Raw genomic sequence first — 24,911 nt, forward strand, 5'->3', positions numbered from 1 at the left:
GCCTCCAGAGCCCCGTTCCGCGCGCCAGAGCCCGCTCGCCGCATTGCGAGCCGGGCCGGGAGCGGGCGCCATGGTGAGGAGTGGTTGTGCCTGCGGTTGTGGTGAAGGCCGAGCTTTGGGCCTGGGTGCGGGCGGGAGCCCGGGCCGGGGCCGGGGCCGGAGCCTGCCCTGGGAAACGGCGGGCGAACGCGGGGACCGCGCTGATGCTCGCGCCGCGGCTCTCTTGCAGGTACTGCTGCACGTGCTGTTCGAGCACGCGGTCGGCTACGCGCTGCTGGCGCTGAAGGAGGTGGAGGAGATAAGCTTGCTGCTGCCGCAGGTGGGTAAAGCGGAGGGCTCACCCGCATCGCCGCAGCCCCTCGGGACCCCGTGCCCCAGCATGCACCGCGCCCTCCCACGTGGCCGGCCGCGCATCAAGGGTTGCACTGGGCCGGAAAGCCCCAGAGCCGGGGGTCCATACCCGCTTTCGCGACTAGGGTCGCGTAGGAGCATTTAGAAGTAAGCCCCCCGGACTCCACCCCGTACGGTGAAGCGGACCGGGATTTAGGGCCTGCCTATAATCGGCTCATTTACGAAGCGTGCGGTTGCTTGGTACCTGTGACCAGGGCTGGAAACCGCTGCTTTACTGCGCCCTAGAGGTAAGAGCGAGGGAAGAAAACCGCTTAATGTTCTCTTCTCCCACAAGGTAGAGGAGTGCGTGCTCAACCTGGGCAAGTTCCATAACATCGTTCGTCTCGTGGCCTTTTGTCCCTTTGCCTCATCCCAGGTTGCCTTGGAAAATGCCAACGCTGTGTCCGAAGGTGAGTCGGCCACAACCAAGTATTTTAGGGAGATGAGCGGAGGTTCAGTTGCTGCTGCTTTTATCCTCGTGGGAGTTTTCGATAGCATTTTCATCTCCTTGGCTCATTTGTTCTAAATCTGATGCATGTTGGGCAGTATTTGGCCGGTACAGGATGTGGCTTATAATGGCCCAAGGTGGGCGCCTGGGTGGCTCAGTTGTTAAAGCATCTGCCTTCGGCTCAGGTCACAATCCCGGGGGTTCTGGAATTGAGCCCCACATCCGGATCCCTGCTGGGGGGAAGCCTGCTTCTCCCTCTCCCTCTCCCACTCCCGCTGCTTGTGTTCCCTGTCTCATGTCTCTTTCTGTCAAATAAATGAATAAAATCTTTAAAAACAAAAAACAGAGCCCAAGGTCTGGGGAATATGGTATACTAAATATTTGAGGTGCACAATCCAGGCCTAGCCTTTGTGAGTGATAATTGATTAAGTGAAATCTGGTAGGGAGGCGTGGTTTAATGCTGAAGGTAGTTATTTGGTCATTGTTGAAGTAATTGGAAAAGGCAATTTTGGTACAGAAGAGCCATGAAAAAGGTTTGGCCCCAGAAGGCAAATCAGATAATAAATACTTGTCTCCATAGTCCCCCTGGGGATGTTTAAGGTTTCCGTTCTATATTTAACACACTTGCTGTTAGTCTTGTACATCCTGTGGTTGATGCAGGCTTTGCAATGATGACTTGAGTCTGTCAATCCCCTGAATGCAGTCACTGATGTCTCCATGTCTCTGAGCAAAGCCTGAAGCAAGGAAGGATATAGGCATGCCATCTCTGCGTGCTCTGTGGGACCAGTGTAGGATCCGTTTGTCACTCAGTCAGCGGTTAAGGGGCAAAGATTCCTTATATGATCTAAGCATTATTCAGCTTATTAGTGGGAGCTCTGTTCTTTGCCTTGAGGTGTTGTTCATGAGGACCTCCGCCTGCTCTTGGAGACTCACCTGCCATCCAAAAAGAAGAAAGTGCTCCTGGGGGTTGGAGACCCCAAGATCGGTGCTGCTATACAAGAGGAGTTAGGGTACAACTGCCAGACTGGAGGCGTAATAGCTGAGATCCTGCGAGGTGGGACCACCTGTTAGCATTCTTGACATCTTTGAGGAGGGGGATCTGCAAACTTAATCAGGGTGCTTAAGGTTGCTTTTGGGAAGCCTCTCTGCTTGGCTGGCACCCATGGGTGCCAGAGGTGGCTTAGAGCCTTCTCTAGCTCACTGTCTTGCCCTCCTCCAGGGGTTCGTCTGCATTTCCACAACCTGGTGAAGGGTCTAACAGATCTGTCTGCTTGTAAAGCCCAGTTGGGGCTGGGACACAGCTATTCTCGTGCCAAAGTTAAGTTTAATGTGAACCGGGTGGATAATATGATTATCCAGTCCATCAGCCTCCTGGACCAGCTGGATAAGGACATCAATACTTTCTCCATGCGTGTCAGGTAAAGTGCCCAAGCAAGCCCTGAGAAATGGGGTCTTTGCCCTGTGGTTTAGCAAATTTGGAATGCTAAAATCAGGACTGGCTCCTGTGGGTAGAACAACATGGGGTGGGGCGAGCCTCCCGGTGCTTACCACAGGCTGTGTTCTTACACTGACTGTACAGAAAGAGGAGGCAGAGTAAATCCACCCATATACACCCCAGCCCAGGCTTTTTTGCCTGGACTGTATTGTGAATGGGGGGACATGGAGTTTAGGTTTTGTACTGGTCTTGATCCCTTTTCTCTGGGTAAAGAATAGCTATGGAGAGGGCTGAGGCTTTGAGACCTACCCTCTAGGCTGGGAGTGATTGTGGCCCTTTGCAGGGAGTGGTATGGGTATCACTTTCCTGAGCTGGTGAAGATCATCAACGACAACGCTACATACTGCCGCCTTGCTCAGTTCATTGGCAACCGGAGGGAGCTGAACGAAGAGAAGCTGGAGAAGCTGGAAGAGCTGACGATGGATGGGGCCAAGGCTAAGGCTATTCTGGATGCTTCGCGATCCTCCATGGGTCAGTACAGCCCTGGTGGCCAAGATAAGTTTGGGGCTGTGAATATCTGGTCCCGCGTTCACACTGGGTGTCCCTTAGGCATGGACATATCGGCCATCGACTTGATAAACATCGAGAGCTTCTCCAGCCGTGTGGTGTCTTTGTCAGAGTACCGCCAGAGCCTGCATACTTACCTGCGGTCCAAGATGAGCCAAGTGGCCCCCAGCCTCTCGGCCCTGATTGGGGAAGCGGTGCGTCACAGGGAGCAGAAAACAGGGCCAAGAAGTGTTACCATATCGGTCCATACTGCTGTGTTTCCTGACCCTCTGTTATGTTCCCCAGCTGTACTTGATGAGGTGAAGCAGAATTAGGCAGTTGGTAGATGGGCAGTTCCAGCTTCTCTAATTCCTTGACTCCTTTTTCAGGTAGGTGCACGTCTCATTGCTCATGCTGGCAGCCTCACCAACCTGGCCAAGTATCCAGCGTCCACAGTGCAGATCCTTGGGGCTGAAAAGGCCCTGTTCAGGTACCAGTGAGGGCACCTGCCCGCACTCAGGTGCCACTTCTGGTGCCCACTGCTTGTTTGGGGATCACGGTGATGGCTGACCAGGGCTCCCTGACCTGTACAGACCTCTGCTATGGGGGTGATGGCCAGTCCTGGTGTCTGAGTGATTCCCAGGGCCCAGCAAAGGGACCAGATTTCCAGGTCAGCGACATTGGATGCCTTCCCTCTGCTTCTGGGAGCTGTGGGTTGGCGTGAGGTGGGGTCACCGGCCTAAGGCTCGCTCTGGACACCGAGGGTACAGGGGAGGGGAGGATCTGCCTTGGCTAGCAGGGTTTGAATCTCTGATCTTAAAACTCCCCACTAAATATTCTTCTCCCAGAGCCCTGAAGACAAGGGGTAACACCCCAAAATATGGACTCATTTTCCACTCCACCTTCATTGGCCGAGCAGCTGCCAAGAACAAAGGCCGCATCTCCCGATACCTGGCAAACAAATGCAGTATTGCCTCACGAATTGATTGCTTCTCTGGTATGGGTGGGGGGGGCTTGGAGGAGAAGGGGCTGGGAGGGAGGGAAGGCTGACTACCTAGCAGCTTCTACAATGATGGCAGTATTTTTCGTCAACAGCAGTTCACCTAGTGAGTGTTGATACCTTGGGTCTGAGTGAAGCTGAGGGTAGAGGGGAAACCGGGTGGGGAGCAGCTGGCCCTTTAGGGGCTGACAAGCTTTGTTTATCCACACATACACACACACACATCTAGAGGTGCCCACAAGTGTATTTGGGGAGAAGCTTCGAGAGCAAGTTGAGGAGCGGCTGTCATTCTATGAGACAGGAGAGATTCCACGAAAGAATCTGGATGTCATGAAGGAAGCAATGGTTCAGGTCAGTTTGGACTTTGCTGGGTGGGGGGAGGACCAGAGCTGGCCGTTGGAAGTGATGAGCTGGCTCAGCCTGACCTCGTAGAGTGGAGGCAAAAAACTGATTTAATGAGCCTGATCCAGGGAGGCCAGAAGGGAGGCCTGGAAAGCCTGCAGTCTTCAGGGCCTCTTCAGCACCTTTCTTTGGGCCAGGCAGAGGAAGCGGCTGCTGAGATGGCTAGGAAGCTGGAGAAGCAGGAGAAGAAACGGCTGAAGAAGGAGAAGAAACGGCTGGCCGCCCTGGCGCTCGCATCTTCGGAGAATAGCAGCAGTACCCCGGAGGAGTGTGAGGTCAGTAGGCAGGCTGGCCCTCAGCCCAGGGCAAACACCCTGGATGTAGGGTTCTTGACAGCAGAACAAAGGATGTACTACCTCAAGCCATGGTCTTGGGTCCAGGCTTTTGGACTGAAAGAAGGACCTGAAACATCTCAACTACCTCTTGATTCTATAGGAAGGAGATAGGTGCTGAGAGAACTGGCTCAGGAGCCCAGAGAGCTGGTTGTAGCACACCGGGTCCCTGGGCAAGTGTTCTGTCCTCGGCTGCCTCCCAGGAGTCCTCAACCGGGGGTAGTGTAAATCCCTGCTCTGCGCGTTCTCAGCCGTGTGTCCGGAGGCGGTGCCATTTCTTAGTGGGGCTTGGGGCAGGGGTCTCCACAGTGCAACATCGGGGTCCCTCCACCCCTGGGATTTTTCATGGAGTGCCCAGTTTGTCAAGTAGTTTTTCAGGGTCCCCTTTGCAACATGGCATGATGGTTCTGTTGTGGGTTTCTCTAGAAGCTATTTCACGGGCTTAGATGACCATTCTCCCTTTCTAAGTGGGAGTCACCTTTGGGGTGGATTTCCAATGTCTGTTAAACCATCCCAGAAACACTGGGTGATTTTCACATCATTTCCGTGTCTTTATGCCCCAACTACTTAGTTGCTGCAGTTTTAATAGGCATGTGTGTGTTCATACAATGAATGATGCTTTCATACCCATTTCATTCTTTAGGAGACAAATGAAAGACCCAAAAAGAAGAAAAAGCAAAAGCCCCAGGAGACTCCACAGGAGAATGGAATGGAAGACCTATCTGTCCCTGTCTCCAAACCCAAGAAAAAGAAATCTTTTTCCAAGGAGGAGCTGGTTAGTAGTGATCTTGAAGAGACAGCTGGCAGTGTAAGTCTTCCCAAGAGGAAGAAATCTGCCCCCAAAGAGGAACCAGTTAGTGATGCTGAAGAGGCAGGAACCAGGAGCATCCCCAAGAAAAAGAGGAAATTCTCTTCCAAGGAGGAGCCACTCAGCAGTGGGCCTGAGGAAGCTGCTGGCAGCAAGAGCAGCAGCTCCAAGAAAAAGAAAAAGCTTCAGAAGCTAGCCCAGGAAGACTAGGTCGGACATTTCCTGGTGGGAGGCATAGCCCCCATGCCCTTTCCCGACCCACCATTATATCCCAATAAAAAAAAACAACTTCACAAGAGTCAATATGTGTTTTTATTGAACACCTTACATGGTTATGGGTGGGACCTATGGTTGAGGCAGAGCACCAATGACCGCCTCAGTGAAGTCCTGGCAGGTGGCATAGCCACCCATGTCAGAAGTTCGAACCTGTAGGGGAGAATTGGCATCATCCCTGTGGCCTAGGCCCCATCCCTAACCTCTCCCCCACCCCCCACCCCCACCCGGTAACACCATTCCCTAAGGAAGCCAGCCCCAGGACAACCTAGGCTCCGCCCAGATGATTATAGTCTAAAGGTTTAAGAACTCTTCTCTGGTCCACTGTACTGAAGGGAGGTGTAGGTAGTATGGTCCTTGTGAGGTTGGAGGGAATAAAGGGGTCTAGCCCCCATGGGGGTGCAGGTGGCCGATGACAGACTTGATGAAGTCGGTTGTGGTGCTGTAGCCGCCCATGTCTCGAGTCCGCACCTACAGCCACCACCGGCAACAGCCGTGGGGAAGAAGAGAAGAGAGCCCATGAAGGGGGGATAGGGCAATGTGATGGAAATGGAATCCAAGAAAGGATGGCAAGGCCAGGAAGATGCAGTGCGGCAGTCGCAAGGAGGTGGCCAGATGTGCGGAGGGCCAGAGCCCCTGTCGGAGCTGTGCTGCAGCCGGGGCAGGATGGGAGGGAGGCTGAGCGTGAAGTGAGATGGAGAATGCGAATCAGAGACAGGACACGGATGCCTTGGAGAAAGTCAGACCAGGTGCGGGGAAAGGCGGCCAGGGATGCAGACGGGGACAGGCTTCCAGGTGTGAAGGTGCCACCTGGGCCTCATCCTGCCTGCTATGTCCCTCTGCTCCTCCGTCCCCCGGGCTCTCCCCGGATAAAGAGCTGCAAGTGCTGCCTTCAGACGGCCACAAAAGAGCCAATGGAAGGAGCAGGAAAGAGGGAATAGCAGACGGTAACCAAGAGGCAAAGGAGAGCCAGAGGATGAGACAGCCAGGAGAAGGGAGGTGAAGAACAGCCCTGAGAGCCACAGGGGAAGATCGGAGAGCAGAAGATGTTCTGGGGACCTGGAGGGAAAGGCGGCCCCAATTCAGGTTCCCCAAAGAGGAGTGCTAAGGCCCTGAAACCCACAGCCTCTCTAACTCACCTTGCCAACCTTGATCACCTTCTTCACTGCATCCGCAATCATGTTGGAGTGATACTCGAGACTGTCAATGTGGACAGGAAGGAACTGAGATTCTCCCCACAGCATTCCTGATCTCCTCCACTGTGCTCCCCCTTAACACCACCCTGCCTCCTGCCCCAGCCCTCCATGACCTTCTCAAGATACCCACTTCAGGTGCCGCAGCATGTTGGAAGCGGAGAGCAGCATGGCTGTGGGGTTGGCGATGTTCCTGCCCACTGCCTGGGCAAACGGGTGCCGGGCTCCCTGTGGACAGAGGGCAGACGAGAGTCACTGGGGGTAGACGTTATGCAGAGTCTAAGGTCAGGGAAAGGCATAAGGGAAGGGAGAACGGGCCAGGGACACTGAGAAAAGGCATGGGGAAGGGGACGGAGCACAGCAGTCATTTAGGAAGGGAGCATATTGGGAGGCAGCTATCAAGGGACCTCAAGTCAGAAGACAGGCATGCAGAGAAAGCTGGGGGAAGTGGGGACCTCACTCACCGTCTCAAAGACTGCGTACTCTGCACTGTAGCTCTCACCAGGGACCACACCAGCTCCCCCAACCAAGCCAGCAGCCAGATTGTCGATAATGTTCCCATAGAGATTGGGCATCACTAGCACATCAAACTGGTAAGGATTCTGCACCAGCTAGGGGGCAAAATGTGTGGCATGGACAAGAGAAGTAAGTTCTGCTCTCGGCCCCTCCCCGGCACCATGAGAGCAGAGACATGGGGAGGACATTACCTGCATGCAGCAGTTGTCTATGATCATTGTCTCAAACTTGATTTTGGGGTACAATTCAGCAACTTCCTCACAGCACTGCAGGAACAATCCATCCCCAAGTTTCCTGTCCGTGAGGACAAAGGGAACAAATTCAGTCAAGAGTGCAACGGGCTTCCTTCCTGGGAGCCTATCCCATGCAAAGCCATGTCCCTCACATGATGTTGGCCTTGTGGACAGCCGTGACCTTGCCCCGCCCCTTCTTGGTGGCATAGTCAAAGGCAAACTTTGCAATCCGCTGAGATTTGGTTCGAGTGACAATCTTCAAGCACTCAATCACACCTCTTGCACTCTGTGTAAGAAGAGAGAAGCAGCCAGGTGACCCTGAAAAGAAGGGAAGGAGCTATGCCACTCTCCCACCTTCACCCCTGACCTCCCCTATTCCTAGGGCCTCACCTCATGTTCCAGGGAGCTGTATTCTCCTTCTGTCTGCTCCCGAATGATCACCAGATCTAGATTGTTGTGTCGAGTCTTGTACCCAGGAAGTGATTTCACATGGACTACATTGGCAAACAAGTCCAACTTACGCCTGGGGGTGGGGCAGAGCCATTAGCACCATATCTGGTGCTCCAGGACTCCTCTGACCCATGTCCCCCACCACCTACCTCAGCCGCATATCGTAGGAGGCTAGCTCGCCCTTATATTCCATCGGGGTATGGATCTTTCCTGCATAAACAAAGGGGTCAGGGTCGGGCACACACCAAGCCCAAGGGAAGCCAGATCAGTGTCTGATCCTCTCAGTGACAAGATGCAACCCAGACTCCTCTCCCACTCCCAAATCTGTGACTTTTAAGTGCCTCTGGAGGCAAAGAAAAATGCCGTTAAAACCAGTGGTTTTACAAGATGAAACCAGAGAGGGAGACAAACCATAAGAGTTTCTTAATCTCAGTAAACAAACAGAGTTGCTGGAGTGGAGGGGAGTGGGAGGGATGGGGTGGCTGGGGGATGGACATAGGAGAGGGTATGTGCTATGGTGAGCGCTGTGAATTGTGTAAGACTGATGAATCACAGACCTGTACCCCTGAAACAATATATTATATGTTAATTAAAAAACAAAACAAAACAGTGTTTTATTTTTAGTTACTCTATTTAATTTACATTGAAACTTCAAGGTGACCTAAAAGGAGGACAGAAAACATTTTCATGTGATCAAAGAGCCTGGGTTTAATAGGCTGAGAAACAATGCTAAGGAACCTATGACCTTTCTTGATGTACGCCTGTCTACCCACTTGACATTTTTTCAACTGATACTTACTGAATATTGGCCATGCGTCAGGCACTAGGGATTTCAACCAAAAAACACAATACCCAATTCCTGTCCTCAAGGGGCAAACAATACATCGGGGAAGACAAATAACACAAAACACATGATAAATACCATGGGCGAGGTATTAACGTCGTGTACAGGAACCCCGAGTAGAAATTCCCTGTGGTAACATCTAGAAATGTCATAGTACAGCTGGCATTTCAGCCAAGCCTTTAGTTAAGTGAGTACAGTAGGTTGAATAGTGACCCCCAAATGGTATGTCCATTACCATTTACCCTAACTCCTGGATCTCATTTGTGACCTTATTTGGGAATATATGATGTGACCTTATTTGGGAAAATAGGGTTTGTAGACACAATTAAGGATATTGAGATGAAATCAACTTGAATTAGGGTACCCTAAATCCAGTAAGTCTTCCTACAGGAAAACAAAGAGAAACAGATACACAGATACAGAGAGGGAAAAGCCATAGGATGACTGAGGCAGAGATCGTAGTGATGCATCTCGAAGTCAAGAAAGAAACACCAGGAGCCACCAGAAGCTGGAAGACGCAAAGAAGCATTCTCCCTGAAGCCTTCAGAGGAAGCCCTTCCAACAACTTAATCTGGGGATTCTGGCCTCCAGAACTGTCAGAACAGATTTGTTATTTTAGGCCCCTAGCTTTGAGGTAATTTGTACAGTAGCCCTAGGAAACTGTAATACAGTAAGTGAGAACTAATCTAACAGGTAGCATTCGAGAAAGAACATTCTGGGCAGAAGTAATGACTAAGTCAAGATAGTCAAGATAGTACACGTATTTGGAAACTAACGGTCCAGTGTAACCAAAGCACAGAACAAGTGTTATGGAAATAAAGGCAGAAGAAGTGAGAGTCAGCTTATGAAAAACTTACCTTCCTAAGCTAAGGCTGGGCCTGACAAAGTCATGTTGGTCTTTCCAAAAGAAGAGATGCAGAGGGAGGATTGTAGGGGCAGGACCGGAAGCCCCCAAGACAAACAACAAACAAACAAACAAATGAGATTAAAGCAAAGAAGCAGAGGGGAAGACAGAAGAAAAGAGGCAGCTAGAAGAGGCATTCTAGAAACACAATGAACAAGATTTGATGACCCATGATGGAGCCCCCTGACAGACTTCAAACCGTTGATACCTTCCTGCAAAGGCAGCTCACATGATCTCTCCACTCCTGAGTTAACAGACAGAAGAAACAAACGGCCACAAAATGGTGATGGGCGCTTGGGAGAGTTAATGTGTTAGCATGTGCGGAAAGAAGCTTAAAGAATATTTGCTCACATGACTTTAAGAGGCACGTGGGTGGCGTAGCAAGGGAACACACATACCAATGATGGCCACCTTGTTTTCCTTCATGGAACTCAACACCTGCTCCAGCTTCTCCTCAGATGCCATATTCTGCACCTCGCTCAGGTGATGCTCCTGGAACTCCACTGGGACAGAGGCTGCCTTTGGGGACACGTACCAAAAATCTCTGGGTCAGGATCGAGTAAGCAGTCCTTTCCAACCCACGCCATAGTCCGCGCTGGCTGATTCCCCCAGGGCCCTCACCTTGAACACCTCCTTGACAGCGTGCATCAGTTCGGGCCCCACGCCGTCTCCTGGCAGCATAGTCACGGGAAATGCTCCCTCAACTCTCATGTCCTCAGCCTGGAAGCAGTGCCGTCAGAGCTAGAGCTGCGGCGGGGGCACAGACTCCCGGGGAGAGGGAATGAGGGGTCAGGGGAGTGGGCAGGCAGGAGTCGGACCTGCCCTTACCTGGCTCCGGGAGGCGGCGTGCGCCACGGCCGAGGTACACAGGCTCCTCCATGCCCCGGGGTTCGGGGCGGCGACCAGAGCCTGCGACACAGACGCACACGCCTGTGAGGTCGGGTATGGGAGTCCCAGCCCCCGAGTACCGCTGTGAACCCGGTACAATCCCGCCGCTCCCCCGCCCGCCCGCCCTCGGCCCGACCTGACCCCGGGCCTCACTCGGGTCACACAGCCGACACCTATGCGAGCTGCCATGTTTTCAGCAGGAAGTCCAGGGGAAGTGACGCCGGAAGCCGGCGTGGCCCGGCACCCCGACGTCCGGTCCGCACTATACGGCGGTGAGGGGCAGCGGGCGGTTCTCTCTTCCTTCCACCAGCGCCACCTGTCCTCTCCTGCGTCTCTGGCACTTTCCCCGTCTTCTGCTTACCCCTTGCCCTGGAGCCTGACGGGAGACACAAGTGCTCTGTCTGTTGCTTGGTTTTCACGCTCCATATTTATGCTGAAAATAACACTGAAGGAGAATATGCGATTTCATGCGAGTACCTGAGTTCAACGGTTTGAGAAACAACAAGGAATCTGGCTTTTCTTCATGTTTTTGTGTCTATGTCTTTGTTTCTCTCTTAGCCAGTACTCGCTGAACATTTGTGTATGAGGCACTAAAAGAGTACATAAACACAATATAGCCCATGGGGGAAGGTGTCTGTCTGGTTTCTCCTGCAGTCTCCTAGCCGGCCCAGTTACTCCGTGTTAATCAAGTTTCTTGGTTTTTTCCTATGTGGCCTTGTTCTTTGCTCTGATAGTGTGTCCCAGGCCTCAACTACCCTGGGCAGGACCATTAACTGGAGACAGAAATTACGTCAAGCATGTAAGTGTGACCAAAGGGGAATTTTAAACTGATTATTTTTAAAAGATTTTTATTTATTTATTTGACAGAGAGAGATCACAAGTAGACGGAGAGGCAGGCAGAGAGAGAGAGAGGGAAGCAGGCTCCCTGCTGAGCAGAGAGCCCGATGCGGGACTCGATCCCAGGACCCTGAGATCATGACCTGAGCCGAAGGCAGCGGCTTAACCCACTGAGCCACCCAGGCGCCCCTAAACTGATTTTTTTTTAAGATTTTATTTTTTATATTTTTTTTATTATTTTTTAAAGATTTTTTTTTTAATTTATTAGGCAGAGATCACAAGTAGGCAGAGAGGCAGGTAGAGAGAGAGAGGAGGAAGCAGGCTCCCTGCTGAGCAGAGAGCCTGATGTGGGGCTCCATCCCAGAACCCTGGGATTATGACCTGAGCCAAAGGCAGAGGCTTTAACCCACAGAGCCACGCAGGCGCCCCTTAAGATTTTATTTTTAAACAACCTCTACACCCAACAGGGAGCTGGAACTCACAACCCGGAGATCAAGAGACAGATGCTCTACTGAACCAGCCAGGGGCTCCCCAACTGATTTTAAAAATTCCACTCACTTGCCATTTACAGGTGACCTGCCTAAAACCAAAATGGCAAGAGAGGATTTGCCTAAACCAGTATTCTAGAAGTGTGATTTTTGGATCTCCTGTCCAAGTGGACCAGGGGCATTTGTTTAAAAAGCAGACTTAGGGGGTGCCTGAGTGGCTCAGTGGGTTAAAGCCTCTGCCTTCAGCTCAGATCATGATCCCAGGGTCCTGGGATCAAGCCCCACATCAGGCTCTCTGCTCAGTGGGGAGCCTGCTTCCCCCACTCTCTCTTCACGTGTCTGCCTACTTGTGATCTCTATCTGTCCAATAAATAAATAAAAATCTTAAAAAAAATTCTAAAAAAAAGCAGACTTAGGAATTCTACCCCAGACTTGCGGAATCTGAGTCTCAAGATTGGGGACCCCAGGAAATACATTTTCAACGAGCACCTCCAGATGACACACACTGAAAGCCACATACTAGTTAGGTTCTCTGTAATTTATATACCTCATCCATCTGGAAAAAGTGCAGGGCATTCTGGCAGCCCAAGGGAGGAAATGTAGTCATTCTAATCTTAGGGATCAAGTACAGACTTTGTACCTCTTTCTCTGAAAGAATGTACGCATTCCTTCAGACAGAGCATTCTCTACAGTAATGGGATGAAAAGATTTATAGATTTAAAGATTAGATAATGGTTAAGAGTCTTGAACAAAGGAAAAGTGCTGTGTAGATATAAGGCTGCCATAAATATTATAGTTAATATAATTTATTAATGTATACTACTACTATTCCTCAATCTCCATTCATTTATTCCATGAAACAAATCAAAACTAGAGAGAATCAGGGGCACCTGGGTGGCTCAGTCGCTTGAGTGACCAACTCTTGATCTCTGCTCATGTCTTAATCTCGGGGTCATGAGGTCAAGCCCCAAACTGTACTCTAGGCTGGGCATGGAATCTACTTAAAAACAAACAAGCAAACAAACAAACAAAAACTAGAGCGTATCAGTACCTTGTTCCCATAGACTCCCTGTCCCAATTTCCATGCTGCTATTGCCATTCACCACCATTTTACTCCTCCAAATATCACTCTGATAAAGAAGAAGTGAGAGATTTACTCTTCTTAAAAATCTATATTTTTTGTTACTTTGGGAAATTTAGGGTGGGAAAGAAGAAAGATGTACAATCTTGATCCAATCTCTGGTGATAATCTAATTTTCTTTTTTTTAATAGCTGAATGCTTTGTTTTTTAAGATTTTATTTATTTGAGAGAGAGAGAGAGAGAGCACAGAGGGAGAGTGAGGGGGAGAAGCAGACTCCCCACTGAGCAGGGAACCCTATGCGATGCTCAGTCCCAAGACCCTGAGATCATGACCTGGTCCAAAGCCAGACACTTAAATAACTGAGCCATCCGGGTACCCCGATAATCTAATTTTCATCCCAGAAAACATTAATTTTCTTGAGGATAACTACAACATTATTTTCATCCCTAAATTGTGCCCAGCCTGACATTGAAGCAATACCTAAGACATTCTGCTCTTAATTGAGCCCAGCCTGACTTTCAAGTATCTGCTACCTGATATGACACCATGTGGCTGTCCCCTGGGTGAAAAGGACTGATGAAGGGTACCAAGTGATTCAAGTTGAGAAGATGAGACCATCATTGTCTGAAGGCGGTGTGTCTTCCCTGTGAGCTTGGTGAGCTCTCCTGGCCTTCCCAGTCCCCAGGAAGGCATCTCTCACTGATACTGCCTGAGAATGGGGAAGTTTAGTCGTGACCCTTGAAAAGTTCCTCAAACAGTCTCTTGGCAGGGGTGGGACTGTTTAACTGATAAACAATCTATTTAACTGTTAAGAACCATGTAGTGTGAGGCTGAGTGAATCGAATGCCAGTTTCCTAGGCCTACAAATCCTCCAGTATGGGGGTCTCAACCTGGGGTCCACAGAGCCTACAGCCATCCATGAATACAAGTCAGTATACAACTTGGATGGGGAAAATCCAAAAATCACATCTTTATTCTTACTCACCTCCAACTGAAATTTAGCATTTCCTTTCATTACGAAGGTAGAATGAAATTGTGCTACATGTAGTACCCTTGACTTTGTCACAAACAGAAATTACATTTCATTCCTCATTCACTAGGCCCTTCATGGCCTAACCTTCCCGGCATGTGTGGCTCTCAGAGGCTCCATTGTCCACAGACAACCCACCAGAGAAGGGGGTAGCTGTGAGCAGTTAACAACTAACACCCAAAGCAGGTGAGAAACTGGATGCACCAGCTGGAGGAGGGTCTGAACAAGGCAGCTCCTGCCCGGTGGAGGTGAGAATGAACATGGTTCTCTGGGGCACGATTAGGAGAGCAGGCATGTTTGAGGAGTTGATGTACAGTGAGGAGTGGTGAGTAAGGTTGGTGCAAGTCTCAGGACTGAGTGGAAAGGAGTTTATGAGCAATACCAAGGACTCTATTGGGATGGTGATGTGAATTTATCATGTGTGTGATTTCATGGAGAAAGCTAACTCTTGGGTTCATCCAGAAATACTATTTTGTCGGGATCCCTGCTCAATGGGAAGCCTGCTTCTGCCTCTCTCTCTGCTGCTCCCCCAACTCATGCGCTCTCTCTCTCTCTCTCTCTCTCTCAAATAAATAAATAAAATCTTAAAAAAGAAAAGAAGGGGCACCTGGGTGGCTCAGCTGTTGGGCGTCTGCCTTTGGCTCAGGTCATGGTCCCGGGGTCCTGGGATGGAGCCCCGCATCGGGCTCCCTGCTCGGTGGGAAGCCGGCTTCTCCCTCTCCCACTCCCCCTGCTTCTGTTCCCTCTGTCGCTGTGTCTTTCTCTGTCAAATAAATAAATAAAAATCTTTAAAAAAAAAAAAAAAAAAAAGAAAAGAAAAGAAAAGAAGAACAACTGTGTTTGGACCCAACTGTCAGAGCTTTAATGTAACAATCTGGGATGGGGCTCAGATACTGGTGTTCTTCAAAAGCTCCCTGGATTATTCTAAAAGTGGACCAGAGTTGAGAACCAGTGGCTTACATTCCTCATGACCCTGCACTTGGGGCTGGGCAGGTGTCTCAGTTAGGATTAGATTCAGGTGCAGGGAACAATGCACAACATAACCATGGCCCAAATAAGGGAGGGTGTTACTTCTGGCTGATATAAAAATTCCGTGCTAGTGGTTCAGAGCAAGGTCGGCCCCCTGTGGTGTCAGAGGCCCAGATGCCTTATGTTGTTACCCTTCCTTGCAAGGCCTCCATTCCCAAGTTCATTCAAGAGCTAAGACTGTTATTCCAGCTCCAGCCATCATGTCTGTATTCTGGCCAGCAAGAAAGACCCGGCAGAAGAGCAGAGGCCGCCAGCCCGTTAATGACACTGAAATGTCCTACAGCATCTCTGTATCCTCTGTGATAAAGAAACATGTCAGTCTTTGTCTTCGAAGCTCTGGCTTTTGTTTCAGAAGCCTCCTCTAAAGATGTTAAGGATATTCTCCGATTTCTTTTTTATCTGAGAGAAAGTTTATTGTTCTGATTTACTGAGACTTAAAATATTCCATCAAGAAAATCCAGGTAGCTGAAATATCTCAGGGCGCCTATGGCTGGCTCAGTCATTAGAGCAAGTGACTCTTGATGTCAGGGTTGTAAGTTGGAGCCCCACATTGGGTGTAGAGATGACTTACAAATAAAATTTAAAGAAAGAAAGAAATTGGGGTGCCTGGGTGGCTCAGTCATTTGAGCGTCTCCCTTCGGCTCAGGTCATGATCCCCGGGTCCTGGGATCAAGCCTGGCATTGGGCTCCCTGTTTGGTGGGGAGTCTGCTTCTCCCTTTCCCTCTCCTTGCTCATGCTCTTTCTCAATCTCTCTCACTCTCTCAAATAAAATCTTTTAAAAAATAATTATAAATAAAAATCTTAAAAAAGAAATATTTAACACTGCCCATTCCTTCAAGAGGTCTGAAATAAGTTTTAAAAGACCACAGAATGTATACTCACACACTATGCCACTTAAATCACTTCCGCCATCTACACTTGAAGACTTCAAGTATAGACATAAACCCTGAAGTGCTCAGGTAATACTGTAGCCTCCCCACAACATGACTGGGTAGGTATTTGGGGTTAAGTGTGAATGTTACTGGGAGGTTCCAAGTCACATGATGGGTCAATCCCATTTCAGTTTTAGACCAAAAGCAGCACATGATACATGCCCCTGAAGGGGCTGTGTTCAGTGTATGTGTGTAAGGGACAGGTATGTGCCAGGGGGAGGTTGCCTGAAACGCATTAATAATGAAAGTCAGAAGTCGGCTGTTGTCAGGAATATAGAAACATACATCTTCACGTTCAAAGTCTTCGTGGGGATTTCTTCATCATTTCATCTGTGAGTCTCATTCAGAAACAGTTTTAGCTTCCTGCTCAGAAGGCCGAATGCGTTGGCAGCTTCATACAGAAGACCTTGGGGGCCGCAAGTCAAGTCTACCCAAGGGGGGTTTCCAGTAGGAGAGTACCCACTGTTCCTATGAAACGCTCTCCCATGCCTGTTCAGGAGCTGCAGTTTGAGCACTGGCAGAGATCAGTGCCTGGCCCTCCACCACGGCGCGGGCAGACCCTGCTGCCATCCTAAGGCTTTTTCCGGTGAGACTCCGTAGGTCGGTTTGGTTTCATATTTCTCTTTCACCATGGAGGACCGCCAGGTCTGTATGTTTTCCACCAAAATATTAGTAACAATACTTCAGCTTTAAAAGATGTGACCTACTGTTGCTTTTTGGATTTCTCCAGAAGCAATCCTCCCACCTTGCTTGCTGCCATTTGTACCAATGTTATGATGGATGTACGAACAACCAGGGCCAGGCAGGGATGATCTCCTGGTGAGTGTAATGTTCAGGTCAGACCCCTTTAACTGTGTTTGTTTGTTTAAACATTTTATTTGTTTACTTGAGAGAGAGAGAACAAGCAGGGAGAGGAACAGAGGGAGAGGGACAAGCAGACTCCATGCTTAGAATGGAGCCTGATGTAGGGCTTGATCCCAGGACCCTGAGATCATGACCTGAGCCAAAATTAAGAGTCAGATGCCCAGCGAACTGAGCCACCCAAGTGCCCCTAATTTTTTTTTCTCGAATAAGGACTTTATCTAATGTTGGAACTGGATACGGCTTCAAGGGAGCCTTTATGGTGGCAAGTATGAATTCCATGTGGCTTTCAGTAACATTCGGATACTTCCCTGCAGACTTTGCTTCATAATAAACTATTATTTCATCAGTTACAACCAGACTGCACTTTCTGTGAAGTTTCTGGTTGTGAGCTACTCCTTCATCCATGTAAGAGAACCAAAGCCTGAGCATCTGAGGGTCATCCCTCCTGTTGTCTGATCAAAGGTGTACATGAGACGAACGTCCTCTTCGTGCAGTTCCTGCCTTCTGCAACAATGGTCCCTCTCCTGGAAGCCCTCCAGCAACTCATCCCTCTGCTGCTTGATGGACACATCACAGCCTTCGAGTTTCCCTTCAGAGGCTTCCCCAGGACCATGGGATCAGGATCTGCCCTTAGGGGAATGTCACACATGTATTTTGTCTGTAGATAGTATAACTTTTCAAACATTCAATTCCTCAGCGATAGACTTCTCCAAAGACTTGGTCTCAGTAAGACTTCTGGATCCTGAGGGGATAACCGCAATTTCCTTCAAAGGATACTTTATCAGAATGGTTTTGGAGGCTCAAATCATTCACCTACATTCAATCAGACTACATCCAAGACACTGCACCCTCTGTTTTCTTGTCAATTAGCTCCTCTCAAACATAGGGCAGCATGAGGTAGTGGACGCTGAGTATGTCTGTCATGGACAGAAATAGGGTCAGTCAGCATCTTTGGATTCCAGGACATCAGTTTAGTAGGAAAAGGTGTATAAGGGGTCGTAAGTCTGCACATGGAAGACAGGACACTGAACAAGGTCTCCAGGGGCCATAACATAGTCCTCTACCCTGTTTGCACCCTTTTGTCTTCTCTGGTTCCTCCTGACATACCAGTTGATCAGGACATCCATGAACTTGATCAGGCAAAGCACAACAGTATAGAGCCTGTAAGCTGTCATTTCGGTCTCAAAAAACCCAATAAGTGCCTGTGTGAAGGGCAGGACCTTCTGATCTGTGATGTTGGCACTTTCTTTTTTTATTTATTTTTTTTTAATTCTTTTTTTTTTAAGATTTTATTTATTCATTTGACAGAGAGAGATCACAAGTAGGCAGAGAGGCAGGCAGAGAGAGAGGAGGAAGCAGGCTCCCTGCTGAGCAGAGAGCCCGATGCGGGGCTCGATCCCAGGACCCTGAGATCATGACCTGAGCCGAAGGCAGTGGCTTAACCCACTGAGCCACCCAGGCGCCCCTGTTGGCACTTTCTTAAGCCATGTTCTGGTTGTAGAAGAATTCCATTTCTTCCTTATTCTGCAACTTCAGGACGTTCTGGATGAAGAAGCGGTAGGCACTGTACCAAGGGAGCAGCACATCCTTCAAGATATCACACATACCCTCCTCCTTAAGGCTGAGGCTTCCAGCTCTCACCACAGGGGAGTTAATAAGATACAATCTGAAGGCATTGGCACCATATTTATGGATGATTGAAAGTGGATCCAGATAATTCTTATTTTGTTTGCTCATTTTTTGGCCAGCACTCTCCAGGATGAGCCTGTTCACAATCACATTCCTAAAAGACACTGTCCTAAGAGAGCAATGGCCAGCACCACCAGAGTGTAAACCCATCCTCTGGTCTGGTCAGTGTCTCAGCATCCTCAAACTCCCTCTTGTTTTGAAATGATAATGAAGTTGAGCATAAGGCATGCTGCCACTCTTGAACCAGCAGTCAAACTCTTTAGAGATGTGGTGCAACAACTTTCACAGCAGGCAGGGATGGTCAGATGGTCAATGTTCTCTCTGTGCAGATCAGAGATCTTTGTTCCTGACAGTTCTTCAAGTTCTTCAAGTCCTGACATACTGCCTCCTCAAAGTCATCACTGACCCACAATGGGATAGGGGTGCCCCACTACCTGTTTCTGGAAATTGCCCAGTCACATGCATTCTTCAGCAAGTTTCCTAAACACTTTTCTCATACAAACCCTGGGACCTAGGAACACAGGTCATTAATTCCTCAGCAACCAGTCTAACCAACTTCTCCACCAGCTAGGCCCTGCTTTGTAAACGAGGGGAGTGACCAACCTCCAGCAAGAAGGGTAGCTGTGAGTGAAGGTACTGGCAACAAGAAGTCAGCCTCCTTTTTTCAGGGTCCTGATGATGTTTTGATGTTTCTGTCAACATCCCTCACATGCTGTCCTGTGAAATCAGTCACTTCTGATGTCGAACAACCCCAAGCATCCATAGGGAGAACAAGGGAAGTCTCTCCAGATGATGCTGAAGTCCACACAGACCCAATAATCACCAGCACCAAAGTAAAGAGCCTGGTGGGCCACTCCAGGGCCCTTCACCTCCTGCACATGGCCATCAGCAAGCCCAGTAAAAGCACCATTCTCCTTACCTGCACAAAATAGTCAAACAGAGGCCTATATTTCTTGCTCTTTGAGATAGGTGCCAGGAGTCTTTCAAGGATCTCATAGTCACTCTCCATCTTATGGAGGGCTCATAATCTGGCTTCTGTGAAAATCAGTAATTTTCCTCTGAAAAACATTTTAATCTTCATATACTGTGTATCTGGGTTAACACACAGGACAAGGTTACTAAGATGTCTAGGGAGTGGTTATCTAAGCAACCAAAGATACAGTTTCATCTTCCTCCAAAAAGAAAGTTACAAATATTGAAGGATCTTGAACATCCTTGTATTTCTGGTGAGATTCAAAGTTGGAAAGTGGAATGTTGCATGTGGTAGAGAAGGACATACCTCTATCCACAAGGCCTTTCTATCCACACCTCTATCCACAAACCCTTTGTTGTAGAGTTGTTTGAAGACCCACTAGACTGATTCCATGAATTGTGGATACAGTGTTGTAGTCATTGTCAAGTTCAATACACTGGCCAACCCTTCTAACAGCGGACTTCCACAATATCACTTCACAGATTGCTTGGCACTGATTGTTATGCTCTACAATCCCCATTTTGGCTACGTCCTCTGGTCCTCTGGGTCCCAGTATCTTAACAATATCATGTTCTCCACATAAGCCACGAAAATCCCATCCAAATCTTCTGTCAAAATGAGACCCACTCTGGTGAGCATATCTGGTAACTATATCTTTCATTGTCCCTGCAAACGTATGTTCATAGTGAAGCAGTCCAGTTGCAAAAGGAGGCCCATAATAAAATGTAGATCTGGGCCCATGTTTTTTTTGTTTGTTTGTTTTGTTTTGTTTTGTTTTAAGATTTTATTTATTTATTTGACAGACAGAGATCACAGGTAGGCAGAGAGGCAGGCAGAGAGAGAGGAGGAAGCAGGCTCCCCACTGAGCAGAGAGCCCGATGCGGGGCTTGATCCCAGGACCCTGACCTGATGGGCCCATGTTTTGACCGCTCTAACCATTCCTGAAAACAGGGGCACCTGGCTCAGTCAGGTAGGCCTCCGACTTTTGATTTCAGCTTGGGTCATGATCTCAGACTGGTGGGATGGAGCCCCAAGTTGGGCTCCATGCTTGGAGGGGAGTCTGCTTGAGGTTCTCTCTGTCTCTCTCCCTATGCCCTTCCCACCACCTGCTCTCTTTCTCAAATAAAGAAATCATTTTTAAAAATTAAAAAGAGACAAGCATGGCCTGGAAATGGACACAGGGTAGGAGCTATGGGGAGAGCTTGGAGTGTCCCTGCACATTCTTTATGGGTATCCAAGATTGTGAGGTCCCTAACTGTTCTTTGTGCCATTTCTCAGGCTTGTGCTTACAGAGCAGCTTTGAGGAATGTGGTAATACCTTCCTCTAGGACAAAGAGCAGGCTTGATTATTTTCTGCTATAAAAGACCTGGGTTCCCCAGGCTCAGTGTTCTCAGATACAATACAAACCTACTGCATACACAGCATCCACTGAGGCCCTCCACGTTGCCCCTGTGGGACTTGGGGGGAAAGGGAGGCGATGTAAACTCTGCTTATGCTGCTTGCTGTGCCCTGAGTAATAAACTCCTTAGTCTCATCTTGGCCAGCATCCAGGAAACTGTAAGAGGCCAATTAATCACTGATCCACAGGAGAAATTCAGATGCCAGACCATGATGGTTTTGGCAGTGAGGATGTGTTGCTAAAGGAGACATGGGCTTTCTGGAAGAGGAAGGACCCTGTGGACCAGGCCAAGGGTTAAGAAGAGATTCCCTGGCATATGTTAGTGAATTCTCTTCCCACAGTGGTGGGTGGCAGGGTGAGGAGGGCTCCAGTGAGGGCCTCCCAATGGCCTACCTGTTAATGAGATAAAGCAGGGAGAGATAGGATTGAAACAAGCCCCCGGAATGGCACTTTGGTTCTGGCTTACGCTCACCTGCGCAGGAGGTGGAAGGGAAGTCATGACAGTGGGGTGACAGTATGGCTCTGGCTGCTGAGTCAAAGGACTCAAAAACTGAAATAAATGGTATCGGTCGGTATGTTTGACACAGAACCTAACCTGAACCAAAAGCATTACACATGTATTTGGGTGAGCCATTCAAACCCAAGTGACCAAAAAACTTTGCTTGCTGGCAAGGACCTGCTCTGTCCCTCTGTGCACCCCGATCCCTCTCCCCCCTCAGCTGCTTTGATGAAAAAGTGGAGTATGCTGGGAACTTCATGGAGGGATGGGCTCAGACGTTTGTAGCTCTATAGGACCTGTCACCTTACCAAGCCTGTCACCACCATGTCCTGTGGATAGATGCAGCTGGGATGGCTGAAGGGACCAAGGAATGCAGTGTGGGACTGGGGCAAAATGACCCCGGGCTCAGGGGCTCTCTGGGCTGACACTAGAGGTACATGGCCAGTGGTATGTCAACTCTATAGCCAGAAGCCAAGAGAAAATAAAAGCCTACCAGCTGTCCCCACTGCTGTCCCATGGGCTAGCCTCCCCCACCCCCCAGCACCTTCTGTTCTTCTCCATCCGTCCTCCACGCCCCCGCATCTCCCCAAAAGCCCCCCAACCTCCCCACCCCTCTGCCTTGGAATAGCATGATTTCCCAATGCCTGGGTGGTTCGATCAGTTAAGTGTCTGCCTTTGGCTCAGGTCCTGATCCCAGAGTTCTGGAATCCAGTCCGGCATCCAAGTCCTTGCTGGGTGGGGAGTCCACTTCTCCCTTTACCTGCTGCTCTCTCTGCTTGTGTATTCTCTCTCTGACAAATAAATAAAATCTTTTTTTTTTTTTTAAAGGGAGGTGGAGAGCATAATCTCCTATCTCCTGTCACTGTTGCTACAGCTCCTGATTGGCACACACTAAACTCCTTGGTCTGTTTTTCCATAAGGTAAAAAAAAAAAAAAATCACCCATCTTCAACGGCTGGGCTCTGAGCAACGTTTGCAGTAGGGAAGGGAAATTAAAGCCGCCCTGTAGCTGGGATCTTTGGGCCAATGCTCTGCGTTGAGGATGCCACTGCTGAAAATATAATTGGTATTGGTGCTTGTTCAGGCTAGTGCTGTGAATGCCCCTAAGAGTCAGCGCATTTGTCCATTCGGAGGCTGCTGCTTGTCCACAAGTGATTCCTGAGCACTCCAAATGGAACAAACTACAGGCTTCCAAGAGGAGAAAGGTGAACGGGAAAATAGCCTCTATGGCTGCAATTACGTAAAGGCCATTTCCGGGTACAACAGCGCCACCAGCCGGACACAGTCGTGAAGTACATCGCTTAAAAAAAACAACAACAACAACGGAAAAAATCCTACTACTACCTTGTTACTGATCCATACTGGTCCTATCACTTTACACCTGACGTCCGGCATTCTGGCATAGGTCAGCTTGGATTTGACGGCTATCAAGAGAAGAGCACAAAAGGCCTTAACGGTCCAATGGAAATGCTTTATTCAAGAGTACAGCTGGCCTGCCCCTAACATAACCCGAATTGTACGTGGAAGGGTGGTGGCAATCCCTTTGGGGAGAACTCCCTTCCTCACTTCATCACCTGAAGTATCGCTTGCTAGCTCAGTGGGGCCCTCGATTCACAGAGGGTCCCCCAAGTGCCTGCCTGGTTCACTGGTGGTTTGGCTACGCTCACCCCTGATGAAGCCCACACTCAACCCCAGCACCAGCACAGCAGAATCAAAGGAGCCATGTTCATTCTGCTCAATGTGCAGAACTCAAGGCAGTGCTGATAGCTCTCGCCGATACTTCCCCTGATGAAACGTGGCCCACTTTTACTGCATTGTGTCTTGTCATCAATGACCTAGCAGTCCCGTGGGGAAGACCGGCAGATCAAAGACATTTCTCACAGGAGCTGTGAATTGGAAACAGATCTATCTGCCAATCACACACCCCAGGTCATTCATGGGAATGCCCATGGTAAGGACCCTTCTCTAGTATGACCTGCGGGATTCAGGCTGCCAACCCAGCCTGCGTTGGCCATACACCTGCCACCATTGCCTAGACCCATCATTGCACCAGACATGGCAACACAGCCACAATTGTGGACAGGGCACAAAATAGAGAACTGTCTGTTTCCGTTGCAGAGGCACTATAAAACTTGTGATGCCTCCCAGAAATTAGACTGCTTGTCTCACTGTAAAGAAGCCATATCGCATGGGGCACTGCTCCTGTCTGCTCCTAGATAACTGACTACCTCTGAATGGGGGTCCATTTTAGGTGATCGTGTTCCTACCTTAATCTGACCAGGAGACTGGCCACATTTCTGTGGCCCTCGTAACTGAGCCATGTGAAGTTTTGGCTTTTCACACTGTCTACAGCCTGACAGTGATGCACCCTTTGTCTCAAAAGCCACACAACAGGGGGCCCATAGTCAAGGTATCTGATGGCCATGCCATGCGCCTTGCCATCTGCAGGCATTCCATATTATTGGGCATTGGAATGGCTGCCTCAAAAATTACTCACAAGCCTCTGACTACCTCCCTCCTCTCCTTCTGGTCCACACACTTCAGTGAGACCGTGTGGTCACTGAGCATAGTTGTCCCCAGACAAGAATCATCCCTCAGCCATTTCTCCAGTAATGATCAGGACAAAAGGGTGGGGGGTGGTTATATAGCCCTTTTCTGAAGATTTGGGATTCAGATTAGTCCTGGGAATAGTGCTTCCTTTTGTCCCCCAAGGACAACCCCAGGCCAGCCTAGCTGGTACAGCCTCTGGTTGTCAGCCTGGCAGAGGGGATCTAGGGGATTCAAACTTCACTCTGGTTTAGCCCCCTGGACTGTCCAGTGGCTTTACACAAGCCTAGGTCATAAAGGTAATGATGACGTAGTTGAGTACACTGCTTGCCAGGTCCCCCTACGTGGGCCCACAGAGGCCAAGGTTGGAGATATAAGGGGTCTCTGTGCATTTGGTTCCACTCACACCTGGCCCCACCAGATAACAGGTCAGGGTGCAGTAGGGAAAGCCTGGAGAAAAGGCAAAGTGCTAGCTACTACTGAATGGACACTGGTCCCACAGGTGCAGAGGCCCGGGGACACCCCAGATGCCAGGAGGTGCAGGGAGGGAAGGGTGACTGACCTTCTCTGTGTTCCCCCAGTCTAGCCCTGCAACCTGGCAAAACCACCACCTGGTTTATACGAGTTACATTTCAGCGGTCAGCCTGACTGACCCCTTCTGGTTTTGGCGTCCTGTGTCCATGTGTTATGGAAACAGGAAACTCACATCCCCATGACTGGTCCTAGACTATTCGGTTGTGCCCTTTGCCAGTGATGGTAGCTCCGAAATGCCGAACCTCCCCTTCCCTGACCTTGGACAAACGCGCCATCCAGTACAACTTTGTTGCAGTCTAACGGGTACAGATGCACACGCTTTTTGTGTCGCCTGAGTGTTCTTGG

At 49.5% G+C, this 24,911-nt stretch overlaps 2 protein-coding genes and 1 pseudogene across 4 annotated transcripts; 1 reads left to right on the forward strand and 2 right to left on the reverse strand.

Moving 5' to 3' along the window:
* Positions 1-5,659, forward strand: LOC111141365 (NOP56 ribonucleoprotein). Its single transcript, XM_022493847.1, has 12 exons — positions 1-73; positions 230-319; positions 686-800; positions 1,731-1,892; positions 2,058-2,256; positions 2,617-2,804; positions 2,883-3,034; positions 3,209-3,309; positions 3,668-3,816; positions 4,049-4,170; positions 4,359-4,496; positions 5,197-5,659. The coding sequence occupies exons 1-12, from the start codon at positions 71-73 to the stop codon at positions 5,569-5,571; spliced, it is 1,794 nt and encodes a 597-aa protein (XP_022349555.1). The 5' UTR covers positions 1-70; the 3' UTR covers positions 5,572-5,659.
* Positions 5,655-10,863, reverse strand: LOC111141366 (isocitrate dehydrogenase 3 (NAD(+)) beta). Of its 3 annotated transcripts, none has more exons than XM_022493851.1 (12): positions 10,816-10,863; positions 10,603-10,683; positions 10,396-10,494; positions 10,173-10,293; positions 8,176-8,236; positions 7,967-8,099; positions 7,729-7,862; positions 7,535-7,637; positions 7,292-7,438; positions 6,961-7,055; positions 6,774-6,834; positions 5,655-5,787 (listed from the first exon to the last, which is right to left on the reverse strand). In XM_022493851.1, the coding sequence occupies exons 1-12, from the start codon at positions 10,849-10,851 to the stop codon at positions 5,707-5,709; spliced, it is 1,152 nt and encodes a 383-aa protein (XP_022349559.1). In that variant the 5' UTR covers positions 10,852-10,863; the 3' UTR covers positions 5,655-5,706. The 3 variants fall into 3 exon arrangements, with proteins under 3 accessions (XP_022349559.1, XP_022349557.1, XP_022349556.1); XM_022493849.1 differs by having other exon boundaries at positions 5,655-6,105; XM_022493848.1 differs by lacking the exon at positions 5,655-5,787 and adding an exon at positions 6,112-6,584 and having other exon boundaries at positions 6,773-6,834.
* Positions 10,864-16,309: 5,446 nt separating this feature from the next.
* LOC111141889 lies at positions 16,310-22,736 on the reverse strand (annotated as a pseudogene).
* Positions 22,737-24,911: the final 2,175 nt, after the last annotated feature.

The sequence above is a fragment of the Enhydra lutris genome, unplaced genomic scaffold, assembly GCF_002288905.1.
Source record: "Enhydra lutris kenyoni isolate GAN:26980312 unplaced genomic scaffold, ASM228890v2 scaffoldscaffold6, whole genome shotgun sequence".
Lineage (NCBI taxonomy): Eukaryota > Metazoa > Chordata > Mammalia > Carnivora > Mustelidae > Enhydra > Enhydra lutris.

Bases quoted from the DNA above. Each gene is read 5' to 3' on its own strand.
- LOC111141365 (XM_022493847.1), top strand. The intron at 801-1,730 runs GTGAGTCGGCCA...CTTTGCCTTGAG, and splicing joins TGCCAACGCTGTGTCCGAAG to GTGTTGTTCATGAGGACCTC. The intron at 3,817-4,048 runs GTATGGGTGGGG...ACACACATCTAG, and splicing joins ACGAATTGATTGCTTCTCTG to AGGTGCCCACAAGTGTATTT.
- LOC111141366 (XM_022493848.1), bottom strand. From the start codon at position 10,851: ATGGCAGCTCGCATAGGTGTCGGCTGTGTGACCCGA. The intron at 10,294-10,395 runs GTGAGGGCCCTG...GTGTCCCCAAAG, and splicing joins CTGTCAAGGAGGTGTTCAAG to GCAGCCTCTGTCCCAGTGGA. The intron at 7,056-7,291 runs GTGAGTGAGGTC...CTCTGTCCACAG, and splicing joins AGTACGCAGTCTTTGAGACG to GGAGCCCGGCACCCGTTTGC.